Source organism: Sorex fumeus, unplaced genomic scaffold, assembly GCF_029834395.1.
Source record: "Sorex fumeus unplaced genomic scaffold, SorFum_2.1 ptg000028l, whole genome shotgun sequence".
Lineage (NCBI taxonomy): Eukaryota > Metazoa > Chordata > Mammalia > Eulipotyphla > Soricidae > Sorex > Sorex fumeus.
In genome coordinates, this window is record NW_026606085.1 from 7,699,450 (window position 1) to 7,723,620 (window position 24,171).

The 24,171-nt window shown below is 51.8% G+C and overlaps 3 protein-coding genes across 4 annotated transcripts in view; 1 reads left to right on the top strand and 2 right to left on the bottom strand.

Annotated features, from left to right (window-relative positions):
• Positions 1 to 4,180: 4,180 nt before the first annotated feature.
• On the bottom strand, positions 4,181 to 14,424 carry CUNH11orf97 (chromosome unknown C11orf97 homolog). Its single transcript, XM_056114812.1, has 5 exons — positions 14,235 to 14,424; positions 12,857 to 12,961; positions 8,768 to 8,896; positions 5,078 to 5,214; positions 4,181 to 4,536 (listed from the first exon to the last, which is right to left on the bottom strand). The coding sequence occupies exons 1-5, from the start codon at positions 14,422 to 14,424 to the stop codon at positions 4,423 to 4,425; spliced, it is 675 nt and encodes a 224-aa protein (XP_055970787.1). The 3' UTR covers positions 4,181 to 4,422.
• A 1,178-nt stretch (positions 14,425 to 15,602) lies between these two features.
• ANKRD49 (ankyrin repeat domain 49) lies at positions 15,603 to 19,743 on the bottom strand. Its single transcript, XM_056115228.1, has 3 exons — positions 19,644 to 19,743; positions 17,489 to 17,831; positions 15,603 to 16,211 (listed from the first exon to the last, which is right to left on the bottom strand). Exons 2-3 carry the CDS (start codon positions 17,753 to 17,755, stop codon positions 15,750 to 15,752), a joined length of 729 nt encoding a protein of 242 aa, XP_055971203.1. The 5' UTR covers positions 17,756 to 17,831; positions 19,644 to 19,743; the 3' UTR covers positions 15,603 to 15,749.
• Positions 19,744 to 20,014: 271 nt separating this feature from the next.
• The window catches only part of MRE11 (MRE11 homolog, double strand break repair nuclease), a 36,943-nt gene continuing 32,786 nt past the window's right edge, over positions 20,015 to 24,171 (top strand). For both annotated transcript variants that reach the window (XM_056115223.1, XM_056115224.1), the window contains exons 1-3: positions 20,015 to 20,119; positions 20,831 to 20,963; positions 23,249 to 23,409. In XM_056115223.1, the coding sequence (XP_055971198.1) occupies positions 20,100 to 20,119; positions 20,831 to 20,963; positions 23,249 to 23,409 (314 nt within the window). In that variant the 5' untranslated portion in view covers positions 20,015 to 20,099. The remainder of the gene's footprint in view (positions 20,120 to 20,830; positions 20,964 to 23,248; positions 23,410 to 24,171) is intronic.

A 24,171-nucleotide genomic window follows, 5' to 3' on the forward strand; every position in this document is an offset into this window, starting at 1 on the left:
TGCCGAGCGCCAGCAGGTTTTCCGGGCCCCGCCCCTCCAGGTCCCATCCCACCTGGTCCCACCTCACCGGGTCCCACCGTATCCCACCTCCCCGGCCCTGCCACGCGCCCCAATCTCTCCCGGGTTCCACTCCCCGGGGTCCCACCCTCCTGGGTCCCATCCCACCGGGTCCCGCCACCCCGGCCCCACCGCGCGCCCGGATCCCTCCTGGGTCCCACCCAGCTGCGTCCGCCTCTCCCACCAGACGGCACCTGCTTGGCCGGCAGGACCGGCGCCCCTCCCACCCTAAACCTCTTCCTCGAGTGGGCCCGCAGATTCAGACTAAGGGCCGGGTGGTAAATTGGGGTGTCCCTGGGAAGTGCAGCCCGAGTCCGCGCTAGAGCGTGCCAGGAGCAAGATGATGACGGGACACTCCGTCCTGCAAAACGGAGCAGGCCTGCCAGAAGTGACCAGAAGAGCTTTGTGGAAGGAATTCAAACTCCACAGTCACTTCCCACAGGAGACAAAGACTGAGTTCCTAAGGCATGGCAGGGCTGGCGTTCTTGAAAAGCTTTTTTTTTCTTGCGATGCATAGGGGTTACTCCTGGCTTTGCACTCAGGAATTACTCCTGGCGGTGCTCTGGGGTCCATATGGGATGCTAGGAATGGAGCCCAGGTCAGCCTAATTTGGAAGGCAAACGCCTTGCCCACTGTACTATCGCTCCAGCCCCAGAAAGCTCTTTTCAATCCCTCAGGCACCTCGCCCTCTCCCCGCTGCCTTTTGTTTTTTTTGTTCCCCCCCCCTGCCTTTTTATTTGTCCTTTTCATCTTTTGGTTGGTGGACACCCCAAGTGCAGAGGGAAGCTCACTGCAGAGGTCTCCAGAGAAAGGGGCCATGGTGGCTTTCTTGGAGACCCAGGAGATGTGTTTCTGTTTTGCTCAATCCAGTAAGAAAACAGCTGTAGCTATAAGATTGCTATAGATCATTTGCAGACAGACATGGCCTTCAGCTCGGAATAGGACTTAGTGGTACATGGACCGTCTGTGTGAGACCTGGGCTCAGGAAGGAAGGGAGATGAGAGAGGAAGAAGAGAGAAGGAAGGAGAGAGAGACAGAGACCCCTTCGGCCTTTTCAAAAATTTTGTTTTAAAACGCTTATTAAGGAGCCAGAGAGCCAATGGGCTATTTGCTTTGCATGTGGGAGGCTTATGGTAAGCCCCCCAACCCCCAGTACCCCCTGCCAGAGAATCCCCCAGCACTGACCTGGAGTAGCCCCCAAGCAATACCAGGTGTGGTCCATCCCTGCCCTCCCCCCCACACGAAAATAACAAAATGCTTAACAAAATGCTTATTAAAGAAGAATAAAACCCTTATGTCATGGGGCAATTTTTTTTTATGTAGGAGTACTGCTATTTATTCAACCACTGATTAGCTGATTGAATTGTGCATGAACTCCACCTTACTTTTTTTTTTCATTTTTTTATAATTTTATTTATTGAATCACTGTGAGAGCAGTTACAAAGATTTCGGGTCTAAGTCTCGGTCATACAATGAAACACCCGTCCCTTCACCAGTGCCCATTCTCCACCACCAAAAACCCTAGTATACCCCCTCCCCCTACCTGTGGGGCAGATGATTTCCACATTACTCTCTCTCTACTTTGATCACATTCAATATTTTGACACCAGATCGACCATTATTATTTGAGATTTTACCCCAACACTCAGATCTGCTGAAAAGGCAACAGTAGAAAATTTGTGTTCTGTTGCTGGTTATGAATAACATATGATGTCGTGTGGCTGCAGTAGGGCCATGTGATTTTGAAATTCCTAAATTTTAACACTTAAATCTGGAGGAATTTCTGCCAAAAGCTACTGGGTTTTGAGATTTGCTCCTGAGTCTCTGGGATCATGGCTGTTGAGCAGTTTGATCAGGAGCCAGAGAGGCCGTTCATGGACGATGACTTGGGGACTCGTTGGGGTGGGGAGGACAGGCCTGGCTCCACCCCCATCCTGTGAGGCCCAACAAGTTTCATCAATGCGGGCCCAGACCTGACTGTCCAATGACCTCTGGAGGATGACAGCCACCGAGCTGCCAAAGGGGAGCAGGCAATACAAAATGATTTATATTATGTATGCTTATATGTTTGTTGGACAAGGAGAGGAGAAACACACCCAGGGAATTCTGTTCTAGGTTGTGTCGATCTGCTAAGTGAGAGTCTGTCCTAGAAACTGCTTTCCCGTGTGTCCTGACTAGCTTGGATGAGACTGAACTCTTCTCCCTCTCAAACTGCCTTCAATAAATGATTTCAGTACATTGAGGCAGTTTCCCTTATCTCACAGGAACCTAGCTGGTCTTGGGTGAGCAGATCTCAGGTGCTAAACCAGGCCTGATCTTTGGGATGTAGATGCTGGCTCCAGGCAAACTGACCTTTGAGATGTAGACTCCAAGCTCTAGCAGACTGGTTTTAGATGTGCTAATCCAAGTAGCTTGTAAAAGGTGAGGCCAAGATTACTGGCCTGGGGATGTAAAGAAACAATGTGGATGTAAAGAAACAATGTATGTTTTGCTGTCTCAATGTTCTTTCTGTAACTCCTTTTGATGACATCTCTATATTGCGCCCTTTAGAGGTACCATGATCTATATAAGGGGATTTTTGGGGCTCTCTCAGTGTGCACATGCTTGAGGACTCCTGAGGCCTCCATGACATACATTTTTTGCATGTAATAAACTGCTGCTAAGACCAACCAGCTTAGCCCTCGTTTCCTTCCTTCACCTGACCATCGCCATGGACCTTCCTGGAGTGGGGAAACGGCCTGAGACTACTGAACAAGGGCGGCGGGAGAGATTGGCCGTTGCCGTCCCTTTGCCCATCCTTTTTTGTGCGATTACACAGGGCAATGCAGAATAGAACCCCCAAAGGCACCAGGGAACCAGGTGTGTGGTGTCCTGGGAGGCACCAGCTGTCAGCAAAGTTTAGCACCCCAGGGCAGCTTTTCTGGCTGCAGAAGTGACCACCAGGTATGTGTCCCACAGGGAACTGGGTGTCACCAGGAAGTCACTGCTTGGGGCTGACTCAGTCCTTCCCGGCTGTGAACAGTAGGACTCTGTAGAATACACAGGTGGCTTCGCCCCAGTACCAGGTCATTTTGCTCTCACTGTTCTTGGCGAACTTGCAGTGTGATCCTTTTGGGGGAGTCTCTGCCAAACGGTTCCTTGGAAAGGAGCCGGAGAGACCCCAGAGCTGCCTCACTGTGGCATTTTTCTCCCACATGGTCACTAAGTGGGAACGTTTCTCCATGACCCAGAGAGTTCGCTTCCAGACTGGTGCTTGTCCACTGCTTCAGAGGGTAAATATTTTTCACCATGTAACAGAAACAACCAGTCAATAAGTCTTTGTTGAATTGATTTATTGCATGGAAACTGAGACATGAATGAGCAAACTCACTGGAGGGTGTTTTAAGGTGAGGTTAGGGAGAAAGACCGAAGGGGGTGCATAATCAGAATGCTAGGGAAAAAACTTTCCGGGAGAAGAGTAAGAAAAAACACAAGGCAGCTATAAAATGAAAGCCTGGACAATTCAAGGGGCTAAAAATAGAAAAAACACAAACTTTTAGAACAAACATGAATATTTTAATATATGTATTAAAATTTTATTTTATGAAAAAAAGTATTTGGTGTCATGATAAATGAAAGGTATATAATATAGGGTATGGTTTTAAATATGTCAGGTAAATGCAAAGAAGAAATGGATTAAAACAGCAACATATTATCAGTAGTTGTTTCTGCAAATTGAATGATAGGTGAGATTTTTTTCTCCATTATTTCTTCATTTCCCAATTTTTTGGGGGGTTTGGGTTGACAACAACAACATTCATTTGGCAACAACATGGCAGCTGAACTGAGGGGCTCACTCCCTCCAATCAGCATCCTTCTTTTTTCTCATTTTTCTCTGTGGTACATAAATTACTCTTGACAGTGATAGAAAAGGAAATGTTTTGCTTCCTTCTTCTTGATCCCAGAATTATTAATAAAATCATTTTTAAATGTTTTAAAAAAATCAGTATCAAAAAGTCCTCTCAATAAATTTCAAATTCTAGGGAAGTGATCACGATGATCCACGTCAGCATTACAATGTTTTTTGCTAAGTTCTGTCTTTATGTAAGACATTCATGTATGAAATTTCCTCATCTTTTTATTTTTAATGGATGCAATCCTATTAGTCCTGACGCATTTATAATATTTGCCTTGGAGTAAACCCAATAAGCATGCCTTGTTTCATTCCATCTCATAGACACAAGACCATGAATAAATCCCAACTAAGATACTATGTACAATATTTTCCTTCATAACTTTCAGGCCTTTAGCAAACTTACCAAAAATCTTTCATTATTTTGGGTTAATTTGCAAATAGGAATTCATGCCATGAATGAGGCTAAGAGACTAATATACATTTTTTACGCCTCTTAAGTTGTGAAGCAAGTCTGAGTTTCTTCTCTGTTTGTCAGACATCAGGGAAAGAGGTTTTGTCTCAGTGGAAAATGGGTGAATCTTTTCCTGGAGTAAAGAAATGCACACAGGTGAGACCTTCCTTGGGGTAGACGCTCTCCTAGCCAGTCCTTGGAGCCTGACCCACTGCAGTCTCAAGGCTGGGCCCCTCCTGCCCCATGTGTTTAGGGAAGTGCTGCCCCCTCCCCCAACCCTGTCAGGGGGAAACTTCCATGAGCCCCCAAGTGCTCACAGGCGCACCAGTGTCAGAGGCACTAGGAGACTTCTCTGGCTCTGTGGGACCAAAGCAGGCAGGGACGCCTGTGGCCTCTAGCCCACGCGGATTCTGCAGTCATACAGCCCAGAGGATCACGGTGTTTGGGGAACTCCTGGAGAGTGGCAAGGCCAGAGTGGGCTCCCTGAGTGAGGGGCACGAGGTTGTGTCTCCACACAGCCCTCAAGAGCCTCCCGGCTTCCCCTTGCCCACACTCAGCCCCATTGTCGAACTGGGTGCTGGGGGCAGGGAGGCACAGTGACAAGGAGCATTGCCTGGGCCCAGCCACGCGAGGAGGGAAGAGAGACAGCACCTGTCCACAGAGCTTGTCATCACCTTGTGTCCATCTCCAGTAGATGCTGCATCTGCCTCTTTCTCCTCAGTAATGAGGCGCATCTCCTTCCCTGGCCTCAGAGGGGCCCTGCGGGCTGGCAGGAGCTGCTTCCCTGAGCAGTTCCTGGGTCCTGGTGCAGCTGTGAACGGGGAGGGGAGACTGAGCTTCATGCCAAGGACAGCTTGGATTGAACATGCGCTGCTCTGGGAGGGATTCCAGGATGACGGGGAGTTGGCGGAAACAGCTTAGCGGGCGCGTGGCCCTGGCTTGGGTTGTCCAGGTGCCACTGGAGGACAATGGCATCTTTGTGGGCTTGGGAGGAGCCCGTGTGCCCACAGGCTGGCTGGCCTGGGCACCCTCCACCCACAACTCCTCCCTGGGCAGTTAAGATGACAGGGGCCCGTCTGCAGCTTCTTTACCATGGCCTAGTCTTGGCTCAGCCATCACTTACCTCGCGTCCCCTGCTTTCCTGCCTCCTGCCCGCCCGCCAGGCATGGGGGTCAGTCCCTCTGCCTCTGTTGTCACGAAGCCCAGCAAGGCCAGAGAGGGGTTCTCAGTGATGGTTCTGTCCCTCTGAGGCCGGTGCACTCCAGAGCTGGCCTCCGGGACCCTCCCTGAGGCTCTCTGCTGAATCTGGCACCCCTGCAGACAGTACCTGGGCCTGGTGGGCTGACATCCCCTGTCCTGAATGCAGGATAGTCACCGAGGTGCCTCTGGGGGCCACACCTCCATACTTCGGCTCACCGGCTGAGTCACCTACCCTTTCCTTGCCTCTGTTTCCCCACGCCACATGCATTAGGTCTTTTTGCAAGGAGAGGAGGGAGCTCAAGCGCTGGTTGGCCAGAGCTGTGGCCAGCAGTTGCAGTGGGCACAGGCACCCCCTCCCCCGGGCTGTGTGACTGCCTTGTCCACATCTCTCATACACGAACCTGCAGACACTGGTTGTGACAGACACCTGGGGACAGCATGTGTGCCCGGCCTGGTGGCCATCTGGCTGAAACGGGGGAGCCAGGCCCAGCAGCTGCCGCCTCCTCCCTGCACCCAGCCCTGGCCCTGCTGCTGGCCCAGACCTTCACCAGGCAACTGCGTGCAGGAACCTGTGGTGTAAGGGACAGCCTGACAGAATGGGGGCGGTAACGAGGGGGCAGCCAGGAGGAAGGGCCTGGCAGTAGGAGATAGGAGACAGGGACACTTGGAAGAGGGAAGTCTGGGAGGGAGGGCCATGTGGGCACCGACCTGGAGGGAGGGTCAGTGTGGGAAGAACCCCCTAGGAGAGGGGTAAGTCTGTACCCCGACGGAGGGCCATGTGGGTCAGTACCCTGGGGGAAGGGTCAGTGTGGGTCAGTACTCCGGGGGAGGACTGTGTGGGTCAGTACCCCGGGGGAGGACTGTGTGGGTCAGTACCCCAGGGGGAGGGTCAGTGTGGGTCAGTACCCTGGGGGAGGACTGTGTGGGTCAGTACCCCAGGGGGAGGGTCAGTGTGGGTCAGTACCCCGGGGGAGGACTGTGTGGGTCAGTACCCCGGGGGAGAACTATGTGGGTCAGTACCCCGGGGGGAGGGTCAGTGTAGGTTAGTACCCCGGGGGAGGACTGTGTGGGTCAGTACCCCGGGGGAGGACTGTGTGGGTCAGTACCCCGGGGGAGGACTGTGTGGGTCAGTACCCCGGGGGAGGATTGTGTGGGTCAGTACCCCGGGGGAGGACTGTGTGGGTCAGTACCCCGGGGGGAGGGTCAGTGTAGGTTAGTACCCCGGGGGAGGACTGTGTGGGTCAGTACCCCGGGGGAGGGCTGTGTGGGTCAGTACCCCGGGGGGAGGGTCAGTGTAGGTTAGTACCCCGGGGGAGGACTGTGTGGGTCAGTACCCCGGGGGGAGGGTCAGTGTAGGTTAGTACCCCGGGGGAGGACTGTGTGGGTCAGTACCCCGGGGGAGGACTGTGTGGGTCAGTACCCCGGGGGAGGATTGTGTGGGTCAGTACCCCGGGGGAGGACTGTGTGGGTCAGTACCCCGGGGGGAGGGTCAGTGTAGGTTAGTACCCCGGGGGAGGACTGTGTGGGTCAGTACCCCGGGGGAGGGCTGTGTGGGTCAGTACCCCGGGGGGAGGGTCAGTGTAGGTTAGTACCCCGGGGGAGGACTGTGTGGGTCAGTACCCCGGGGGAGGACTGTGTGGGTCAGTACCCCGGGGGAGGACTGTGTGGGTCAGTACCCCGGGGGAGGACTGTGTGGGTCAGTACCCCGGGGGGAGGGTCAGTGTGGGTTAGTACCCCGGGGGAGGACTGTGTGGGTCAGTACCCCGGGGGAGGACTGTGTGGGTCAGTATCCCGGGGGAGGACTGTGTGGGTCAGTACCCCGGGGGAGGACTGTGTGGGTCAGTACCCCAGGGGAGGACTGTGTGGGTCAGTACCCCGGGGGAGGACTGTGTGGGTCAGTACCCCGGGGGGAGGGTCAGTGTAGGTTAGTACCCCGGGGGAGGACTGTGTGGGTCAGTACCCCGGGGGAGGACTGTGTGGGTCAGTACCCCGGGGGAGGACTGTGTGGGTCAGTACCCCGGGGGAGGACTGTGTGGGTCAGTACCCCGGGGGGAGGGTCAGTGTGGGTCAGTACCCCGGGGGAGGACTGTGTGGGTCAGTACCCCGGGGGGAGGGTCAGTGTAGGTCAGTACCCCGGGTGGAGGACTGTGTGGGTCAGTACCCCGGGGGAGGACTGTGTGGGTCAGTACCCCGGGGGAGGACTGTGTGGGTCAGTACCCCGGGGGGAGGGTCAGTGTGGGTCAGTACCCCGGGGGAGGACTGTGTGGGTCAGTACCCCAGGGGGAGGGTCAGTGTGGGTCAGTACCCCGGGGGGAGGGTCAGTGTAGGTCAGTACCCCGGGGGAGGACTGTGTGGGTCAGTACCCCGGGGGAGGACTGTGTGGGTCAGTACCCCGGGGGAGGACTGTGTGGGTCAGTACCCCGGGGGAGGACTGTGTGGGCCAGTACCCCGGGGGGGAGGGTCAGTGTGGGTCAGTACCCCGGGGGAGGACTGTGTGGGTCAGTACCCCGGGGGAGGACTGTGTGGGTCAGTACCCCGGGGGAGGACTGTGTGGGTCAGTACCCCGGGGGAGGACTGTGTGGGTCAGTACCCCGGGGGAGGACTGTGTGGGTCAGTACCCCGGGGGAGGACTGTGTGGGTCAGTACCCCGGGGGAGGACTGTGTGGGTCAGTACCCCGTGGGAGGACTGTGTGGGTCAGTACCCCGGGGGGAGGGTCAGTGTGGGTCAGTACCCCGGGGGACGACTGTGTGGATCAGTACCCCGGGGGGAGGGTCAGTGTGGGTCAGTACCTCAGGGGGAGGGTCAGTGTGGGTCAGTACCCCAGGGGGAGGGTCAGTGTGGGTCAGTACCCCGGGGGAGGACTGTGTGGGTCAGTACTCCAGGGGGAGGGTCAGTGTGAGTCAGTACCGGGGTGGGGGCTGTGTGGGTCAGTACCCCAGGGGAGGACTGTGTGGGTCAGTACTCCAGGGGGAGGGTCAGTGTGGGTCAGTACCCCGGCGGAGGACTGTGTGGGTCAGTACTCCAGGGGGAGGGTCGGTGTGCGTCAGTACCAGGGTGGGGGCTGTGTGGGTCAGTACCCTGGGGGAGGGTCAGTGTTGATTAGCACCCTGGGGGGGGAAGGCTGTGGACAGGCCTGGGGGAGATGCATGTGGCCGTGCCTTACCCCGAAGGCTGCCGTGCCTCGAGTAGTACTTGGCCTGCGGCAGGGAGCTGCCCCGGCTCTGTCCGGGCTTTGTGCCACCCACTGGCAGGTTCCTCTGGATGCTCCAGACCCCGTCCAAGGCTGCTGCAGCTCCCCAAAAGCAAAAGGGCGGTTAGTGCAGTGCACGCCGAGCATGTCACATGTATTTACCTCCCGATCGCGTCTCCCCCATTGGGTGCAGGTTGTTTTGCTTCCATTAGTCACCCTTATCTCCCTCCATCAAGGTCCTTACCACCATTGACATTTTTGTGTTTGTTTTGGGGTCACACCCAGAAGTGCTCAGGGTGTGCTCCTGGGTCTATGCTCAGGCATCCCTCCTGGAGGAGAACGAGGGACGAGATGGGTGCTGGGGGCTGAACCTGGGTCAGCTGTGGGCAAGGCAAATGCCCGATCTGCTGTCCTGTTGCTCTGGCCCCTTTGTGTTTTGTATTGTTGGGGGTTGGTATTCACTCTTTATTCTAATCCATACAGCGTCTCCCAGTGTGTACAACACGCCTCTCCAGGACTAACGGTGAACTTGCTCCTACAGAAACAGACGCCAGGTCAGTGTCTCTGTGAATGGACCCAAACTCAGAATGAGGGTACAAGAGTCCATCACCACGGTGGCTGGTTCTCATTTCATGCTGAGAACTGCAGATAGTTCCAAAAACTTCATCATCGAATTTTGCCCCCCACCCCATGGCCCTCCCCTGCAGAGCGTCCTGGGCTGTGGTCCCTACAAACCTCCTGATACATATACAGAAACCCCCTGCGCAGTGTTCCAGGGGCCTAGGGGCAGGAGGGGGCGGTGCTGCAGGAGTAAGGGGAGCAGCCAAGTCCTCTGGAAGCTTAGGATTCTCTGACGTTTCCTCCTCCTCTTTCATGCTCTAGCACTATCTGCCTACTCAGGAACCTTCAGAGTTTCCAGAACATGCTGATCCTCATCAGCAGTGGGATCAGCCCTGGGACTTCAGGGGATGTCAGTACAGGGAGAGGAGGAAAGTTTTTTTTTCTCCTTCAGTGGCCTCTCTGGACAGTGATCCTGGAACATTCAGGCTGGAAAACCCCGTGGGGGGTTTATGCGCTTTGTGTAGTTGGGACAGAGATTGGCCAGAGGAGGAAACTGTCAGGTGACTTCTGAGCTCAGGCTGACCTGGTCATGGCTTGGAGTTGTCCGTACACAACAGGGGATCAGGAATGCAGGCCCGTGTGCTGAGCAACATTTTAAATCACCAGATTCCACACCAAGTCACTGGGGACAGAGACATGCACTGGCCAGTCTGTGGACGCCATGAAAGGACTCCACGGAGTCTCCTGTCAGGGTGCTGGTGTTCTGACACACCAGCCTTGCCGTCTGGAACATTCCATTGGCACGTGGCTGCCCAGGCCCTCCAGACCCTCAGCAGAAGTCCACAGAGTGAGCCTAGTTTGGGGCTGCGGCAGCTGTCCAGGTGTGCCCGAAGACCCAACCCGGGCTCATGGCAGCCGATGGGGGAGCCACATTCTCCCCGAGTCCAGGCTGACGGGTACTGACTCAGCTTAGCTAGCCTCGTCCATGCTTGTGACATCAGTGACAGGTCCAGGAAATTTTTCCATTCCAGGGAACACTAGGAGGAGACAAAGTATTTGCCTTTTGACCTGCTCACACCTATTCCCAATGTCTTGGCTGAAAAAAACAAAACAAACCAAAAAAACCAGTCTCAAAGTTCAAAAAAATGTTTTGAAAACATATTTTCATCGTGTGAAAATATGGTGTGAGTTTCCTCATACCAGCCAGTTCTGAGGACGTGCCTGTTATGGGTGATGGGTGACTTAGCTGCGGGAGGGGACTCAGCAGCCCAGTCCCACCTAACCGCTCCTCGGGCAGTGCTCATGCTCTGGGACAAAGTTGGTCCCCTGTGCCAGTGGCCTCAGTGGTCTGGGACCCTGGAGCACTGCCGGGGTAGCCACAGGAGGAGAGCGGAGCCCAGCTTTTCCTCTGGGCCCAAGTTCTGCTCGCCAGAACAATGGTGTCAATGAATAGAAACAGTCTTTCTGTTTTCCCAGGTGCTGAGGATCCTTTAGTGGGCCCCTCTAAGCCCCTGAATTTGGCCACCTTATCCCCAGTCCCGAGGAGGAAGGGGAGTCCGGTGGTTGATCCAGGATCTGACCAAACCTGGTGACCTGTGAGAAATGGCGTCAGATGCTACAGAAAGCAGAGGCTGTATGCTGGGTTTGAACTTCATATTCCTCCAACTTGGCCTTTGAGAGGATGACCATCTGCAGACCAGAAAGCGGCAGGGTCCCTGGGGAGAATCATCCTAATGGGGCCTCGTGAGGAGGCACGACCAAGGAGTGCAGAGCTGACCGTGCCAGGAGCCAGAATGCATCTGAGCGTTCAGAATCTCCACATGTGGGGCAGCTGCTGACTCATCCTGGTGCTGGCTGGCCTCCAGGAAGGAACAGGAGGGAAAGGAGAGGGACCAGGAAATGGAAAAGAAAAGGGGCACGTTGATGTCTCCCCCCACCCCCCACCCCCTAGAGCCTTCCAGAACCTCAGCTCAGCCCTTTCCAGGTGAAATACCATCTCCCTGCGCCATCTGGTGGCTGGTAGAAACACGAGCGTCTCTCTCTCAAGGGACGCTGCCCAGCCCATGAATACATTACTCCTGTCACTGTCACTGTCCTCCCGTTGTTCATCGATTTGCTCGAGCGGGCCCAGTAACGACTCCATTGGAGACTTTGTTGTTACTGTGTTTGGCGTATCGAATACGTCACGGGTAGCTTGCCAGACTCTGCCATGTGGGCGAAATACTCTTGGTAGCTTGCCGGGCTCTCTAAGAGGGGCGGAGGAATCGAACTCGGGTCGGCCATGTTGGCCTGCGTGCAAGGCAAACGCCCTACCGCTGTGCTATCGCTCCAGCCCTGAATACTGTACACAGCCAGCCCGGCTGAGCCAAGTTCGATTCCACCGCCTCTCTTGGAATACATTATTCAGTTTCTGAAAATTCAGAAAATAAACCCAGAATAACAGCATAGTCGGAGACTCATCTTTCTAACCACCAAGAAAACAGGGACTTATTTGCAGACGTCATCTCGTAGGTTATTCTGCATCTGCTCAGGTGAAACTGGACTGGAAAGCATGCTCTCTAGATGGCGTGGACAGGCCTGGCCCTTCCTTGGTGGCCTCTGTGAGTGGGACAGGGCATGACCATGGCCTCCAGCAGGCAGCTTCTCAGGTCCCCGAGGATCAATGGCCTCTGAGGAAGCCTTGATTTAGGGGTTCACACTCTCAGGGAAGGCTGAGACTGAAGGTTCCATCTCACTGCCATCATTTTTTCTGGCAGATGCTGGTAGAGGGACCTGTTGATTTAAAGAGCGTGAAATCCACTGCTGGTCAGTCTAAGAAAATCCAGAGGAGTCAGTAACCCCACGGCAATCCCACAGCAAGGATCCTGGCCTTCCAGAACACTCTTCTCCCAAGTCCAGGCAACTCATTCACCACGGGGAGTGGGGAGTGACTTACTGAAATGCTGACCAACACGTGGGGACCGGGTGGGTATGACTTCTCGGGTGCCACCTGCACCACCAGAGCTGGTATCTCCAGGCTGGAACCTGCTTTAACCGCCCCCCAGTAACTATGACACAGGCTACACCGAGAGCAGTCATCACAGCATTCGAGAAGATTGAGACCCAGTTCTGCTTCTCAGGCATGTGGAAATTTTCTCCTCATCATTACACAGGCTGGGGAATCCATGAAAGGAATGCAGCAATGCTGACCCTAGACTTGATTCGTGTCTTCTAATGAATTGGTTTGGCGAGAGTGATAGTACAGTTGTAAGGCACCTTCCTTGCATGTGGCCAAACCTGGCTCAATCCCTAGCACCACATATGGTCCTCAAGAGTGACCCCTGAGCACAAGGCCAGGAAGAGCATCCAAACCCAAGTAAATAAATAAAACAAGTTATTTGGACACAGGCAAAGTTATTTATAAAACTGGCTCAAGAATTCCCCAAGAGCCCATTTTTCTTTTCATAGTCATATTTGGCAATAATTTATCATTTGACACACTTCATTGGTAATTGAGATTACCTGCAGGTGGACTTTTAATGTGGCATTCATCTCTCTTAATGAAAAGTTCTTCTTCCAGCACTTCTTTAATTCTCCGATGTGGTTCACAGTATAGAAATTTCTTCCCTATAAAGGCATTAACACTGTTGGTTACTTGCCATGAAGCCCACCCCAGCATCGAGTCACCATATCTACACACAGAACTTTGGAAGGGGTTGAGGTTTAGGATAGAAGGAAACCCTCTACCACTGAGGGATACCAGTAGCTTGAATACTTTTTTAATTTTAAAGACACATCCAGAAGGCAGAGACATGGGGGTAAGTACATGCTTTGCACATGGCTGACCCCAGCACCTCATGGACCCCAAGCACAGAGCTAGAAGCACCCCCCCCCCCCCCAGCACTGCCAGGTGTGATCACAAATGTTTTAAAAAAAGAAAAGAAAGACAACAAAATTTAAATTAATAAGAGACATTTTCCCATACAGACAATTCACTTAGCCAGCTCTTGCAAACATCTCCCCCATTATAACTTTTATTTTTTTTTAAGGTTTTTGGGTCACACCTGGCGATGCTCAGGGGTTACTCCTGGCTCTGTGCTCAGGAATCACTCCTGGTGAGCTCAGGGGAGCATATGGAGTACTGGGGATCAAGCCTGGGTCAGCCTCGTGCTAGGCAAAGGCCCAACCTGCTGTACTATCTCTCAGGCCCCCTTTGTGACCTTTAAAAATAACTTGCATTTTCATGAACTTTAGGGGGTAAATTTCAGACAACATTTTTGGGTATTATGAAGAATCTATAGTTTTTTGTTTTGTTTTTTACATTAGCTGCAAGAAAACAAACTTAATTCGATAAATTCTTTGTGTGCTTGACGTCTGGAACCTGGGGAAAGCCCTGGGGTCTCTGAGCCGCCCGTGGCCCCGTCCTCCTGTGCGACACCTGGGGCCCTGTCTGGGGGTGCGTAGCACCCCCTACGGGGCCTCAGCCCCGGTCCCGGGAGTCCGAAGCGCCCTAACTCGCTCCTGCACCGTGCGGGGTTCCCGCGGGCCCACTCTTGGTAGCTGGCGGCGGGTGCAAACATCCCTGAGCCGTGCACCCTGGTGGGGGTGTTCAGACTGCGGCCACTCAGTGGGAGGAGTAACTGGGTTTGCATAGACACCAGCACACCGGGGCCGCCAGGGCCACAAGCGGCAGGGCAGGGTGAGCACGCGGGCCCGGGAGCCCACTCGGGGCGTTTGTCACCTCCCGGGCCCCAGCGGGCAGCCACGGCAGCAGGTCCGTGTCCCCGATGGGCTGGTCCCACACAGCGCGATGGCCATGGAAGGGCCTCTCCGGGCGGAACCGGGACACCGCGGGAGTGGAAGGCCCGAGCCTCCCCGTCCGCCGCGCCGCGACACTCACACTGTTTCCGGGACTCCTGCGGGCCGCCGCCGCCCGGCAGCGCCCCGGGCCTCGGCTGCGGGGGCTGCTCCGCGTCGCCGCCCAGCTCAGGCGCCCCCGCCTCGGCGCCCCTCATGGCGCAGCCGGGCCTCCCGCCGCCGCGTCGCCCGTCGCCATAGCGACCCGGGCCCCGCCCCCACGCCGTCGCCATAACGACCGCGGGCCCCGCCCTCAAGTCGCGTCGCCCGTCGCCAGCGTGACCGCGGGCCCCGCCCCCATCGTCGCCATAGCGACCTCAGGCCCGGCCCCCTTCACGGAGCGGCGCGGGAACCTCCAGCCCTGCAGGCCCGCGGGTTGCCTGCCCGCGCGTGGGGCGGAGGGGCCGGTTTGTCAGAGCCCCACGGGGCTGGCAGCTGTGTCCTGCTAGTGCCCTGGTACTGGTGGAGATGGGAGGGATAGGGACTGGTCCCTGGCTCCCCCATCTCAGGGGCGCTCAGTATAGGTATGGCTTTCTCAGGGCCTTCTCATCGTCCTCCACCCAAAAGAACTTTAAATTCATTAGTTAACTTGCCTCGTGAAAGTACATGACATGGGCCGGAGTGGGGTAGGGCACTTACCTTGCTCACAGTCAACCCCCAGCACCCCATGATCCCCAAAATCCACTAGGAATGATTCCTAAGTGCAGAGGTGGGAGTAACCCCTGAGCATGCCTGGTGTGGCCCAAAAACAAAAATACATGACAAAATATTGAATACTCAACAAAGATCAAAGATGGGTGATATTTAGAAATTTATTTCTCTTGGGGCCAGTAGCTCAAGGGTTGATTGATGGGCATGTTCTGCTGGACCACAGGCTGGCGATCACACCGCTGAGGGTGACTGATGGCCCCCACACCTCTGGGCCCCACAGCAATGCAACATCAGCAGAGTACTGCAGCATGGCTGTTTGAATGGTGGTTGGAATTCCCTCACCACACACAATTTGCCAGCCCAGAGACAGTCCACGTGGTCCTCTGAGCACCTCTGGCATAGTCCTCCCCGAACTAAAACAATCCCCCCAAATCCCACAATCCACAGTTCTCTTTGGATCAGCACCAAAAATATCAATAGTTTTCTGTACAGCCTGTGACAAAGTTTTAAGTAGAGGTAGAACTACATAAAAACCACAAACCCTTGGGCCAGAGTTCAGAGGGGAGGGCACTTGCCTTCTATATAACTGACTGGATTTGATCTGCAGCACCCCACAGGGTCCCCTGAGTTCGCCAGGAGTGAACCCAGAGTATAGAGCCAGGAGTAAGGCATGAACACTGCTAAGTACCCATAAAAACAACAACAACACACAAACAACAAATCACAACCCTCAGTGAGATTATTAATGATATATACACATCAAATTCACAGATATTTGGGCATCAATTCACTTTGAAGTGCACTAGGTGGGGACCGTGAAATTCTGTTAAGACTGATGTAATTTTTTGCCACTGGGAAATGACAGCTCCCACTGCAGGTGCTGGTTCTCAAGAAACTGCTGGGATGGCTAAGTCTGAGGTGAAGAGTTTGTGCAGCCTTCCACTATTTCAAAGAGGTAGTGAAAGATACTCGTCCTCCTGGCGACATCGCCTGCAGTCTCCTCCAGGTGGTTCCTCAGACCTGGCTTGATATAGCGGCTCATCAGGAGGAGCTCCAGAGTCTCCCTGCTGTCTCGGTTCCCAGCAGCAAGGTGCAAGGGTGTGAGGAGGCCTTTAGTCTGTGCATTGACATCAGCTTCGTGCTGAAGCAAGAAGGATGCCACCTTAGCGTTATTCCACTTGCAGGCACTGTGCAGGGGTGTCCAGCCATCCACGGTCACGGCATGAACATCTGCCCCTTGGTGGATCAGCTCCCGGACCACATCTAAGTGACCCCCGTAGGCTGCGCGGTGGAGAGGTGTATACTCATCTTCATCCCTGGTATTCACATCCGCAGCCTTGGCTGACAGCAGCCTCTGCACTGTAGCAAGCTGACAAGACAGTGATTTTGAAAGCACATTAAAACCAGAACAGCCAGCAAAATGAACTGTCTAGAAGAGCTAATTAAGTTAATGAAAAACTTGTTAGCAGATGACTTCAAAACTATTTTCTACTTGGGAGGGAGGGAGCAAGAGTCAGAAATGAACAAACTACTATTAGGCACAGCCTGGCCGTTCTACAAGTGATTCTCTGAATATCAAACCACACACTTATCCCTGAACTACTAAGACTCAGTTTTAGTATCAAATATAGGCAGTAATTATTTATATCCCATCTATGAAGAATATGAAATAATGGATTGCTTCTGGGGGAGGATCATCACACCACTAACCCTATTGTAAAAATTAAAGTCATCAAGAGTGTTTTTGCCAGAGCAGGGGGAGTGAAGGGCATGTACCAGTGGTTTGCAGGGCTTACTCCTGCTGGGGGGAATGTGTGTGCTGTGGGGCTGAAGTTGTTCCCTGCTGTGCAAGCCTATTTAGTTGTTAAACATGGAGGAACTGAGTCAAATGAAGTCCCCAAACAGGGACAATCAACTTTTGGTTTTTGAGGGCCACACCTAATGGATGCTCAGGGTTACTCCTGGTTCTGCACTCAAGAATCACTCCTGGCAGTACTTGGGAGACCATATGAGAGACCATATGAGATGCCAGGGGTCAAACCTAGGTCAGCCACATACAGGAAAGCACCCTACCCACTGTATTATATCTCCAGTTCCCAGAATCAATTTTTGATGTTCTTTCTTGGATACTGGGCAAATATTTCTGAATCTCAACTTCTTAATCTGCCAAAGGAAAGACTATTACCTAGCTTGTAGTAATAGTCTTCCTAGTACTATAAGAGAATAGAAATCAAACCAAGAGAATCAAATCAAACCACTCAGGAAAATACCTGGAATAGCTGGGTGCCTAGGGAGTGCATTCCAAGCCTCCTTTTCTGACAGTGTGTCTTACTATTGCCTCCTCTTAACAACTGGGTAGCTTTACACATAACCAACCTCTCCACCATACCTAACATGACACTTTGTGGGGACAATGAGGTCACATCCAGCAGTGCGTAGGGGCTATTCCTGGCTCTGTGCTCAGCATGGCTTCTGGTGGTACTTGGGGTTTGGGACTGAACCAGGGTTGACATTGGGCAAGGCAAATGCCTTAACCTCTTTTCTAGCTCTCTAATCCCTAAGAAGTCACTGTCTGTCTTACTTTAAATGCAATACTTCCCCTCCTATATTTATATTATGGTTTATGTATTGTAGGTTTTGTTTTACCCGATTCTTTTCAGCAGCCCAAAGAAGCAATTTGCTTGGATCTCCTTCCATCTTCTTTTCCTGCAACTGATACCACTCCTCAGTTTTTTCATCTTGTTCCTCGTCTTCGTCAGAACTCCCTACCCAGAGACTCTGGGTGCCAGTGGGAATAAGGTGTCCATGTGTTTCCAACAATTCAAGTTGGTTAAAGTGTTCAGAAAAGTCCAAGGGAACCTTCTGACCTGGGTTTTCATCATTTATTCTCTCTTTTTCCATTTTTATCACCATTCAAATGCAAAGCATTTCAAATGACAGCATGTAAGCAATCTTCCCAGGGATTAACCATGCACACACAACTGAAGATCTGAAAACACAAAAACAAAAGTAGCACAGAGAAATGGAAGTTATCAATAGCAGATAAATTTTGCAAATATATACAAATACACTCTGTCTAAACTCTTTCGGGTTATTGGTACCCTTTACATTCAATTTCCTTTCACTAACGAAGCCAATCAATTTCTGTTATCACTATACAGGTTTAATACTCAATTTGTTTTCTTCAGGGCGGGAGGGTTTGGTCAGCACCCAACAGTGCTCAGGGATCACCAGGTGTCAAGGATCTGACCAGACTGCAGCTACCACGTCTGCATACGGACAACTGCCTTCCCTAGTATAATATCTCTCCACCCCCCTCATTTTATTTGCTTCTAAATCAATGGCTCAGATGCTTGAAGCTGTTTCATTTTGGGGGGTGGTGGGGGGCGGGGCACACCTAGTGGTGTTCAGAGCTTGCTCCTGGCTCTCTGCTCAGGATGTCTTGTGGCTGCTCTGGGGACTGTATGAAAGACCACAGATCAAACCTGGATCGACTGTATGCAAGACTGTACTGTCTCTTTGGCATTCAAACATTTGAAGCTTTTTAAGGAACAGACACATTCACAATTTAAACAAATAGATGATATGAAACAGAAACTTTTCCATTTTAAAATCAACTTCCAAGATTCAGAGATTTTTAATGAAATAGTCCCCAAAAGACAGCTGCTCCAGCCTCTCCTCAAAGCAGGCATCTTTATTGTAATTATCCTATTTTCACTTATTTTGAATTTGGGGGTGGAAAGAGCACAAGCTGAGCACATACTTTCCATGCAGGAGGCCCAGGATTCATATCTGACACCTCATGGTTCCCGGAGCACCACTGGGAGCAACCCCTGAGCACTAAGTTAGTTGTAGCCTCTAAACATCACCAAGTACGGGCCTCAAGCAAAATAAATTTTGGGCCTGGAAAAGTCACTGCTTTTAAAAAGTCTTTGTCACTGACAGTGTTTGGCTTCTCATTTTGAAACAATTTCAGTTGCCATTTACTCCTTCTTCAATAAAGAGGAAAGGTATGACTGGAATTACCCTAGGATTACAGAATGAAGAATATTCACTTCTCAGCCTGAAGAAATGCACTGTCGAGCAAGGGAATCCAGAGAAGACGGCGTGATCCATAGGAGAGAAGCACGCCCAGGCACGGAATAGGGAAGGCTCAGGATCAGCGCAGCCCTCGGGCGATGATGTTCCTTCTGCTAACCAGACATTACTGTATAAACCACCATCAGCTTGGAAAGTAGTCAGGCTGGGTGCGGGCGCTTGGCTTGCACGCAGCCGACCTGGGTGCAATCCCCAGCACCCTGGGGAGTCTGCCAGGGCGCTGCCAAGTTTGATCCCCGCGGAGTCTGGTGTGATAAGCCCTGAGCAGTGACGGCTCTGGCCTCCGAACAACAAAGCAAAGCGTGACACAACACGTTAAAACCTCAAGAAAATGAGGGTCTCTGGAGTGATCGTACAGGGCTGAGGCACGTGTCCGGGACCCCCTGAGCACAGAGCCTCGACGAGGGAGTCCTCATCACGGGCGGGCGTGGCCCCAAAACCAAAATGGTGGAAAAAGGAAACGAGAAGCTTTCAGCTTCGTGAGTCTTAGTCACTCCTCGGAAACAGGTCTGTCAGGAATCTCCGCGGGAGCCGGGGTGGCTCCCCGCGCCGTCCGGCGGCCACCTCACCCTCGGGGTACTGGCCCTGATCGCACGGCGTTCTCACCTGTGGGTCCTGGACACTTTCGAGAGGTCGGACATCTCCCCGGGGGGGGGAGGGGGAAAGGGGCGGCACCCTCCGCGCTCCGGCCAGCGCACCTCACCTCCCGGTTCCGAGCCGCCTGGTTGCGTTCACCGCAGCGGCCAGCCACACCGGGCCGAACAGACGCGGTCGCGGCGGGTCGAGCGGCCTCTAGCCGGGGTGTGGGAGGAAGCGCCCAGCCGCGTCGGACACTCACGGAGACCGCGAGCGGCAGCGCTCACATCAGCCGCGCTGCCGCGCCAACAGCTGCCCAGACCGGAAGAAGCGGAGCCGGCTCTTCCGACTGCTCCGATTGGCTCCTGTGTGGGGGCGGGGCCGGCTCGCGGTCTACGGCAGCCAATGGGAGCCCTGAGGACGATTTGGCGCGTCGTCGCTTGATGACGTAGCCGGGAGGGCTCGCGACCGGGAACCAGTGGTCGTTCCCGGGCGGCGCGTGGAGCTCGAGTGGCGCGGTTGAGGGGGCCCGTGACGCGTGTTCGGTCCCGCATCCCTGCGGACGGCCGTGGCCACCAGCAACATGAGCGCCCCGGACGCGCTGTAAGCTTCCGTGGGGACGCCGCCCGCCCCGGGGCTGGTCAGTCGGGACCGAGCCTGTGGGCCCCTGGCCCCCGCGCTGTTGACCTTCCCGGAACGAACTCAGGCGGCGGGTTCGGTGCTCAGGGCTCAGGGGACAGGCTCGGGGACGGGGGCGCTTTCCACGAGGTCAGCGCTGTGGAAGGGCACTTCGGGCCGGGCAGGCCGTGCCTGGGCCCATCAGACGAGGGGGTCGAACCGCGGCCTCCGGCGTGTGCTTCTCTCATAGCCTCGAGACGTTTCCTCAGCCCAGGGTGGTGCTTCTGTCGTCTGGGCCTCGCCGGGCGGTGCTCAGGGGTCTCCTGTCGGTGTTCGGGATCGTGCGGGGTGCCGGGGATCGAACCGCGGTCCCAGCATCTGGGGCAATTCCCTCCCCGCCGGACGGTTGCTCTGGTCACAAGTTCATTTGTTCTTTTTTTGAAGTGGTGTTCGTGAAAGTGTGCCATTAAAATCTAAAGTTCAGTGACCAGAGCCATAGTCCAGTGGGTAGGGCCGACTTGGGTTCGAGCCTCAGCATCCCATACGGTCCCCTGAGCACACCCAGGAGTAATTGCTGAGCATCGCAAGGTGTGACAAAAAGCAAAGCAACAAAAGCAACAGCAACAAAAAAACCCATAAGGTTTATGATTTTTCGGACATTATGCCTATTAAATTTCTTTTCCTTTTTAACAACAGTGATGATGAAAATACATTTAAAATCTTAGTTGCAACCGATATTCATCTTGGATTTATGGAGAAAGATGCAGTCAGAGGAAATGATACATTTGTGACACTTGATGAAATTTTAAAACTTGCCCAGGAAAATGAAGTAAGTTTGATTTTTATATGTTTTATTTCTATTCTGTAACCTTGCTGGGTAGGTTCTTTTCCTTTCTTTCTTTCTTTCTTTCTTTCTTTCTTTCTTTCTTTCTTTCTGTTGCTTACACCTGCTTAAATATTGTACTAAAAGCCTGAAGCAGGTTTTGTGTATTTTGTGCCTTAAATTCATGTAGAAACTATGTGGTGTGAAAATTTTACAAATATTCATGGGATGTTTACTAAGTTTACTCCTTATAGGAGTTTGTGGGCCCATCAAAGGTGACTATTAAAATTTCTATTTTGAGGCAACTTAGACGTAACTGTATAAGAATAGATAAATGGCCAAAATGTTCACATTGCAGGGTGATAAAGTATTAAAGCCCCAAGACAGTGATGAACTGTGTTTCTGGGAAATTCAGAGGTGAATGAGAACCCACTTGGATAGGATAACAAAGTTAGCTTAAAAGAAAGGAACTCTCCTGGGTTTGGAAGGATGGGTTTTTTTCTGATGAGTAGTATGGGCAAAGTATGTTTCACAGGAGTTGGTGTGCTGGGGAACATGCAGCTCACAGCAGGCCACACAATAGCGCATGGGCCAATAGCCGAGAGTTCAGTTCACGCTGCATTAGAAGGCTTCAAACACTAGGTTGAGGGTTTGTACCAAAAACTCCTGCTTAAAATTGCAAATAATACTGAGCAAGGATTCTGGTTTTGGTAACTCCTTGGTAGTTTAAGAAATAAACTTCATTGAAGTAGAACATTTACAAAGACCAGAGAGTCTTTTGGAACCAGGCAGCAGTGTGCATCAGAATCTGATGGGTAAAGTGGGGACATGGGACGTAGAAGAGGAGTAAATTATAAAGATCAGATTTGCACACCTGGGTAATAGGAGCTGGTGATGACTAATCATGCTGAAGTTGGGTGGATGGTGGTACCAATAACAGAAGTAGGTGTTGAATACGGAAGAGTTGCTTGTTTAGTAGAAAGGTGATTTGGACTATTGGAGTTGGGGATTCCAGGAGACTTTTAGGAAGCACTCCAGCATACATTTGAAGTGTCTATATAGAATCCAAGAGAGGTGGAGAAGAAACAAATGTTGGAGACTTGCAAATAGGTATTGCCAACCTTAATTTTTCCCATCGAGTTGGACTAAGCAGGTACTACTCTGGAGCTTCTGTGCTTTCTTCAGAATAAATAAACTTTCACTGCTTTCATATCTGTAGCACTGTAGCACTGTCCTCCCATTGTTCATGATTTGCTAGAGCGGGCACCAGTAATGTCTCCATTGTGAGATTTCTTATGTAGACACTCTTGTTTGAAGCATACTGGTCAGAACTAGGGCATAGGTAGCACTTGTAATGTTCGGAAGTTGCCCGTTAGCAGGTAGGGAAGGTCTCAATTCAGGATGTTGTCTCTTCACTCTCTTAATTAGCCTCAATTCCTCAGACTTTGTCTTTTATGATTCTAATGTTTTTGAAGAGCCATTCGTGAGTCTGACATTTCCATGTGATTAGAGGAACAGAAGCAAGTGTGTCCTTTCCAGTGTTCCTGGGTTCATGAACTTGTTTTAAAAAAAATATTTTAGAAAAATTTTTTTATGTGTTATGGTACACCTAAAAAAAAATAAAAGTACCATCCGGTGGTATGTGCAGAACTGATTAAAGTGGGATGCAGTCTCAAGCTGATGCAGGGCTGGTGCTATAAGGAAAAATTTTCCATCTTGGCTGTAAGTGCTTATATTAGTAGTACTCACCTAGCACCTTCATTCTGTTGTGTGACCAACCGCCAGAACTCATGACAAAGGTGAAACTCTTTCCTTTTAAATACTCATCCCTTCTCTCTATCTCCCAATAGTGTTTGTTTTGGGTTTTTGGAGCCATACCCAGCGGTGTTCAGGGCTTACTCCTGGCTCTGCACTCTGCACTCAGGTATTGCTCCTGGTAGGGCTCTGGGGATCATATTGCATCCTGGGGATTGAACTGGGTTGGCTGTGCACAAGGCAGATGCCCTCTCCACTGTACTATCTCTGTTGTTGCTCCAGCTCTTCTTCTGTTATGTTTCCTTTACTGGTGGGTCTTTAGTGACCCAACACCTCACCCTCATGGTACTGGGCCTGTAACTAAGACTTGCCCACTTAGTGAGAAGTGGGGCCTCAGTTCTGCTTCCTGCTTGCAGGGCTGTTTCCAGAGGCTCGTTCTAATGACCTGGCTTAGCTCCAGCAGCTGGGTGTGACCCAAAAAGCAAAAAATAAATAAATAAAACCTGCTAATTTTAATTCCATTCCTGTTGATTTAGGTGGATTTTATTTTGTTGGGAGGTGATCTTTTTCATGAAAATAAGCCCTCAAGAAAGACGTTGCATACTTGTCTGGAATTACTAAGAAAATACTGCATGGGAGACCGCCCAGTACAGTTTGAAATTATAAGTGATCAGTCAGTGAACTTTGGTTTCAGTAAGTAAGTATATTTAAGTGCTTAAAGGAATATTAGTGTGTGTTATTTTCTGTACAAGATGCAAACTAACAGTCTACCATTTCTGTTTCATTTAAGCTATTTTAATATTGTATCTTTAGGTTTTCTGTAACATATTAATTTAATTAAACATTGCATTAATTACCAAGTATTTTTTCTCTTTTTTGTTTTTGGGCCACACCCTCCAGTTCTCAGAGCTTATTCCTGACACTGCCCCTAGGGATCATTTCTGGATGGGCTGAGGAGACCATCTCTGTGGTCCTTCTTCTCATTTTTATTCTGTGCTTTGATATACTCTTCTGTTCGTATCCTTTGCCTGTTTTCAAAAGTGGGATTTTGGGGGATGGTTTTCTACCCAAGTTTTTCTACCCAGGTTGCTATTTATGTATTTTTGATATTTATAAGGAATGATTATAATAAATTATAAGGAGTATCATAAGGAATGGTACTTGTAAGAATTACATTTTTTAACTTAATAAGCAATGCATTTTGTTTTTGTTTATGGGGCTTTTTATTACAGAAAATAATTAACTTTAATGTGGTTACCTACATCATTCTTGTTCTTTAAGGATCTGTGCTCTTGTGCAGAGAGATAGAGTAGGAGTAAAGTGCTTTGCCTTGCATATGGCCCACCCTGGGTCATTCATGACACTAAATATGGTCCCAGGAGCACCTTTCCCCTCCAAAAAAAAAGTGTGTTTTTGGGACTCGGTTATGATGCCTTAGAACCCTGTGGTATTGTTATGC